Source organism: Sinocyclocheilus anshuiensis, unplaced genomic scaffold (genome assembly GCF_001515605.1).
Source record: "Sinocyclocheilus anshuiensis isolate Anshui unplaced genomic scaffold, SAMN03320099.WGS_v1.1 scaffold1579, whole genome shotgun sequence".
NCBI lineage: Eukaryota > Metazoa > Chordata > Actinopteri > Cypriniformes > Cyprinidae > Sinocyclocheilus > Sinocyclocheilus anshuiensis.
The window spans coordinates 274,461-281,745 of NW_015549652.1; the positions used below are offsets into that span (position 1 = coordinate 274,461).

At 35.5% G+C, this 7,285-nt stretch overlaps 1 protein-coding gene across 1 annotated transcript in view; it reads left to right on the forward strand.

Moving 5' to 3' along the window:
• Positions 1–6,005, forward strand: part of LOC107660248 (protein diaphanous homolog 3-like) — a 273,308-nt gene extending 267,303 nt beyond the window's left edge. Inside the window, exon 26 of the mRNA XM_016449516.1 lies at positions 4,531–6,005. Coding sequence (XP_016305002.1) covers positions 4,531–4,790 — 260 coding nt within the window. The 3' untranslated portion in view covers positions 4,791–6,005. The remainder of the gene's footprint in view (positions 1–4,530) is intronic.
• Positions 6,006–7,285: the final 1,280 nt, after the last annotated feature.

Consider the following 7,285-nt stretch of genomic DNA (forward strand, 5'->3'; position numbering starts at 1 on the left):
AGAGAGAGAGAGAGAGAGCGAGAGAGAGAGAGAGAGAGAGAGAGAGAGAGAGAGAGAGAGAGAGAGAAGTGTGTGTGTGTGTGTGTGAACCTGCGTCAGCGCGTCTTTCTACAAACATGTGAGTTTAGTTACTAAAACAGTGAGTTTACCCTCTCCTTGCTGATGAATATGTAGCAATTCAGTATCTAAGCTATGTTATTAATAAAAGTCACGGGGCAGGGTTCACAACAAGTTTGTGTCCTCCTGAATGTTTGAATGTGCGCGCAGAGCGATCTCCGATCTCACAAACCAAAATAATAGACATGATTTTCTCAGGCCAAAAGATGTAAAATCATATGAATTATTATAAAAATTATTCAGATGAATATGTATGGATGACAGTTGATTACAATGATAGTTCAGTTTATTCCCCTCATTATTAATAGTTTCTCCTGTGGGATAAATAAAGTTAATAGTCCTATATCAATAATACTTATTAACATTGTTATATATTATCCCTTTTATAGTATGCATAAGTCAAAAACCAACAAGAATTTTTTTTTCACCATGTTTCCAGTTTTCTGCGTCAGGTCCAAAAGAAACATAAAAAATGTACAAACTGAAAACACTAAATACTTTTGTGATCCATTTTCATTAGTTATTTTCAAAAGGGTAATACGGACATGGATGTTTACAAATCAGAGGTCACCTTTTTAATTCCAATTGGAGAGATAGACATTTGTTTGTCTTTATTATTATTATTTTGTGCTGTCTTATTGGTTACTGTTATTTCTGTTTCTAAAGGCAGCCATAAATAACACTTTATTATCTAAAGAGTGTCCATGTGATTTTATACATTAATAATTTTGTGAAATGAATAAATGCATAATAATCGTCATAATCGTGAAATCGTGATTATTTCTCAGACAGTAATCGTACCAACAAAATCTATAATCGTTGCATCCCTACCCATACATTTATTTACATAATGATACTTGGGAAAAGATATTATTGATTTACAGAATCATGTACTCATTTCATTGAGGAACGCACAATACTTTAGCTTCTAAACTTTAGCATATGCATACTAGCTTAATTTAATAGTTTACGTTTAATATTGTATATATTTAATTCATATAGTAATTTAGTTTTTATATATTGTAAAAAAAATAATAATTAATAATTTGGCTGAACTTTAGGTTTAAATTTTAGTGTTTACATTCTTACGTTTAAATAATATTGAGTTTATTTATTTTGATATTACAGATAGTATATAATACATTTTGTAATTTTGTTTTTATATTTAGTAAAATATAATAATCCATCGGATTAGAAACAACAGGGTCCTGATTTTGGATCCGTAACCTTGATAAAAAGACCTGTATTAGAGCACGACTGTCATAGCTGCTAACTGCTTCTTCTTCTGCCTCTGTCTCTCACTCCATGTAAAAAGTTTAGAAAAATCTTGGCATCTGCTGCTTCTCAGTGGATGGTTAAAAAAAAGAAAAAAATAAGTCATGTAGTCATACAGTGTCTCCACTGTAGCTTGTGTTTTAACACTCATTAAGACACACAGACCTCATCCTCAGGCTAATGAGAGGCAAGCAGCCTCTCCATATCAGCAGGGTCAGTTTGAGCGAGAAAAGAAGAAGAGGATAAAGAAATGAAGCAGTATGGAGCCAAACAAAGTCATGTAGAGAAAAAGAAAGATTATTTTAAGAATGGGAAGCAGCAAATGGGACGAGCAGGAAATGAAGGCAAAAGAGGAAGAGCCAAAGAGACTAATGAAAGTGGCCTGAAGCATAGGGCAGAGAGCGGCACACAGAGACAAACGAGTGCACGATCTCACAAAGCAGTAATGAGAGCGCAGAGAACTCACTACCACACACACCCGAGCATGGCTCCCCACTCACTCCTATACTGTACATTACAGTCACCATTCATCTCAAACCTCTCATTTGCTCTGGATGACACAGTGGACTGCATTCTGTCCTGTCCACTGAGAGCATATATACACGATCATAGAGCTTCACACATTGCTTAGATAAGATATGAGATTGTTTACTATATACTATTTTAAAAAGGTCAGCACAAATAGCATTCACACATCCTTACAGTTCTTGACTTATACATAATCATGCATAAACTGTAGAGTCTAAATACAAGGAAACGAAGCGTTGATTGTTAAGGCTAATTATACTATTACTGTTATTATAATAATATTATTACTACATACACTACAGTTCAAAAGTTTTGGTCAGTAGGATTTTTTAAAAAGAAATCCTTTCATTCAGCATTGGGTTTCAGCATTGATCCTATTAAGAAATATTTCTTGATATTTCATATTCATAGGAATATTTTCTCAAGGTTCATGTGACTCTGAAGACTGGAGAAATGGCTGCTGAAAATTCTGTCACAGAAATACATTTAAAAATATATTATTTTACAATATTACTGTTTTTACTGTCTTTTTGATCATATGAATGCAGCCTGGATGAGCATAAGAGACTTCTTTCAAAAACTTAAAAATAAAATAAAATAAAAAATAAAACAGTAATGTCCTTTTCCCCGAAATTAGACTTTTGTTTTCCATAAAAATGGGCTAAAATGTTCCTTAGAAGAATACACTATAATTTATCTAGCGACCTGAATATCATATTTGTGAGTAGCCTTTTTTTGTCTTGGGCTAGACATTCCTTTGCAATCTCAAAGAAACATCCTGGCAATCACTCAACAACACCCTGCATGTAGCATCGTGGACAAGCAGGCACTACTCTTAAGATAATGCAAAAATCGAGGTTTCTTTTGTTTTCTTTCATGGTCTTACAGCTTGATGAAGATAATATGATGTGTTGAATGTCTGCATCCGTGCCTAAATTTGCAGCTTAGAACTTTAGAAATTATTATAAGGTGATACAAAACCAGCTGAGCATTTTCAGTGGGAAACTTGATTGAGGATGAAGAAACCATCATGTCTGTAGGCTCTATTATTGCAGTATTTTTGCTTAGCTCTTATAACTGGCTCTTCTCTCCATTTCTCTCTCTCTCATTCTACATCCTTCCTTGTTTGTAGTGATTGTCCTTGTTTAAAGCATTCATACATCTCCTGTGCTGAAGTGAACGAGTGTGCTTTGCACACTGAGGCTCTGTTTGTAATGCTGGAGGGGGGGCGCTGTGGCTGTAATGTATGCTGTTATCAGCGTTTCGAGCTCGGCACAGTAATCACCGCTGATGTGATGATAAAACCACTCGGTCCAGAACCAACCAGGAAAACTTAGTCGTTTCTCAGCCATACCTCTCCATACAGCATCCGCACAGGTCAAAGCAAGGTCAGATGAATATGGAAATGATTTTCCCATTATTTTGTGCTCTTATTTATTCATTTTCTCTGCATATAAATTCATACCATATACCTCTCTTATTCCTAGGTTCGTCATGTAAAAATAAAGCCCGTTTCCACACCAGAGTTAAAAAGAAAGAAAAGATGATGTCTTTTCTTTCTCATAATTCATGTCTCACATTTGCTACTTCATATTTAGCAGTTTGCAACTTTATTCCTTGCATTTGTGACTTTGTCTCACAATGTGATTTCATCTCACAATTGCAAATCTTAATTATTTGTTATTATTACAGTTGTATTATTATCATTTGTTATTTCTTTAAACTGAAACTTTACACATGCAAGATATGAAGTCCGAATAATGGAAAATACTCAAAATTATGACAAAATCACAAATGTGAGAAATAATATTGGACAATTCTGACTTTGTTTCTCACAGTTACTTCTTTTATTTTTGTTACTCTGGAAACAGACTTCCAGCGAGGCCATATTTTATTAATTTATTATATTAATTTAACTCTCAAGGTTTGTTTGTTTTTTTTTCGTTTTTTTTTTTTTTCGTTTTAAAACAAAGAAAACTGAAATAATAACTGAATAAGATACTGCATTTTCTATGCATCTTATTTACATTTTATTTCTTATTTTCTATCTAGTCTTATTTTTTTACGAATATTTTTTTTTTCTTTTTATTTCAGTCAAATTGTTATGCTGATATTTTATCATTAAAAAATGTATTAAAAACCTGATTTCAGACATTTGAACTCCTCTGCATGTATCTCTCACAGTCTGGATGGCTGTAAGAGTGAGTAAGAGAAGGACGGTCAGAGTTTGCATCAGTCTGATGGGTTTAAGTTGTTCAGGTAGATGTGCTGAGGTAGTAAAGCAGTGCAGAGCATTAAGTCAGTGTGACGTCTTCCCACCAGCCCCTGCGCCACATCACAGATCAGAGATTTAGTGCAGGAAAGGCTAGAAAAACAGCAGCGGCAATAAAACAGGTGAGAGGTGACAGTACTGAGGTGAGCGAACTTCTACATGTGCGCCTCACAATAATTTTTATTGTGCTGTCAGCTGCATCGCTCTCCGTCTTCCTCTCTCATTTATTTGATGACTTTAATGTCGGCATGACCCGTTCTCAAAGAGCTGCTAACTTTTATAAACGTTTTCATGAGAACCTGTTTTTTTTTCTTCCTATTTCTCCCTCCCTCCCGCAGAAAACATGAAGGCACCTCTGCAAAGGTCACGGTCGCGGCAGAATATCAATTTCAACTCGACACGTGCACCCACTACCAAGGAGCCTCATTACGAGAGTGAGCCCCATCCTTCTGCAGCCCACAGGCTGACCCACCGGCCCGAGGGGGAGAGAGAAAAAGCCAGAGTGCGAGAGAAGGAAAAAGAGCAAACTCCGATGCTTTGCTCATCCAATGGTGACACAGACGTGGAGGCCTTGCTGGCCCGCCTGCGTGCCCTATGATGACATCACTGCTTCCCCAGACCTCTCGGGTTTGACCTCTGTAGTCAGTACGGTGACACGGACACAAAAAAGAAACACATAGCTCGCAGTCACTTTTTGCTAATAAATGCCGTCGGGTTGCGCTCATACACGCAAAGGAAAAGTCTTAATAATTAACCTTTCCCATCCGTCTCCTCTGCCCTTTTACGTCTAACAGCAGACTTGTTGTCCACAGAAGTGCGAGTCTTTGTGCTGGTCGGGTCCAGGATGAAAACTCATTGCTATGTTTTATTAAGCAGCTAATTACCAGACTGTTTAGAATGACCTTTGGTCTTTTTTTTATGTCATAAACAGACCAATTATTACTCTTTAAAAGGCTTCATGCTGCTCTTTAAGGCACTCATACATGTGTATTTTCACTTACATAGACGTTTGACCTATAACAGTTCAAATTTATCAAATCTAATTTTCCCTTCCCGCATTCAGACTTATTTAACCCTTTCATAAAACCCCCAAAATATTTTTGCATCCTTAATAACATAGCTATATCTTAACATGTTTATTATAAATATAAATCACTTTTTTTTTTCAGTGTTAATCTTTTTGACCTATGTTTGTATTCGTGTATATGTATTCAAATTAATAAAAAGTTTTAATATGCATGGAAATCTTTATACTTAAAAACAATTACTTGTGTACTTATTTTTTTCTGTTTTTGAGATTAAAAAGAATGTATTAGTTGGCTTTTGGCCCCCTCAAGAGAGACGGCACTATGCAAGAGCAGCGGTTCTGTATTAGGAGAGCCGCTGACAGCAGATCCCTGAGTGCCAGGAGTATTTGTACTACTTAGCAAACCTCACTGATGTAATGCACACTCCTCTTCTGCACATTTATTCTTGGATCTGCGGCTTTTCCAAATAACATTTCCATTTTTTTTTTTTATGTTAGACACTCAATTTCTTTAGTTTCTTTTTGTGTTTGTTTGTCTTGTTGTGTGCACGTGTTTTCTCATTGTATAATTGACTAGTTTTCATGTTCTTCCTTATGATGTTTTCTGTATTATTCCTGATGTGATTTTCCCTCTGTCCTGCTGTCAATCAGGTATGACATTAGATTGAGATTAGCTGTGAAATCACATCTCTTCTCTCTCTCTCATTCTCCCTGGACTTACTGCACTCCCATCACCTTTTTTGATTCTTTGAAACAACATTCCTGTTATTGGATAGACATTATTGCAGTGACATCCTTTGGTGAAACGTTTCAAATAAAAGAAAGAAAAGAAAAACGATTCAGAGAACAAAGTCTTTTGTTTGGCTTCAAAACAGACGAATGTCAGTTCTTTTTTTTCTTTTTTTTCGTTCCATTTACTCAGTCAGTTTCCCTCATTAAAAGGGTGCATATGTTCTGGCACATCCTCTCGTTCATTCAGAAATCTCATTTTATGCACGGTTACCTGAGAGCCGGGTTGAGGTTAGGGAGGGAGGCTGGCATCTCCTGGAGAGATGAAAGCCTGTTCAACCCACAATCACACTGTTTATTGTATTGAAAAATAATAATTAATGCGGTTTCCAAAGGTGTCTGTTCCAGTTTAATTAATCCAGTGGAAATGGGGGAGGTCGGTTTGCCCCTTCACAGCACTAGGGTGCTGGAGTTATTTAGAGTTTGGGAATGCTGGTTGCTCAAAATAAAGGATTGATAGCAGATAACTTGCTGTCTATCACATTCTTAGCCAGCATTATGTAAATGACTGACGTTGGCAGCAACTGCTCGTGACATTCAAGTACTGCTTGTTATGTGAGGTACTTGGAAGCTATCAAATCAAAGGAAATTAGATGACCCTGACAAATATTGGATAAAATAGTCATTTTTAGTTAGATACTACTTTTAAATGGAACTATATATTTTTTTAATTTATAGTAAATTTATAAAAAATATATATACAGTCAAACCTACATTTATTCAGACACCTTCAACATTTCACACATTATCACAGTTTATTCGCTATAGTTTAGAAAATGGTAATAAAATATGGCAAGAACTCAGTTAAACTGTGTCAACAAATTCATCTTGATAATGCCAGATAACACTTAAGGAAAACACGGTCAGGTCAAAGTGTCTGAATAATTTTTGCTCCCACGTTTTTATAAATGCTACTGGTAGTCCACTATATGAAGAATATTTGGGTATAATATGTCACAGTTTACTTTATTTTGCTATCCTCACTTACATAAATGAACTATAGTGTCCTGCACCCAATAGTAAAAAAAAATATCAAAAATTATATCTGGTGTCTGAATAGAATTATATCTGAATTATATCTGTTTTGGTTTGACTGTATGTATGTGTGTGTGTATATATATATATATATATATATATACAGTATATATAGTAAACATTCTGGTTCACTGAAGATGATTATATTTTAGTGGTGGCTGTCGTTGTTTTTTTACACAGAGCTTGGAATTGCCATCTTCGTGAAGATACATGGGTAATTGACATGACATGTCAAGCAGTGA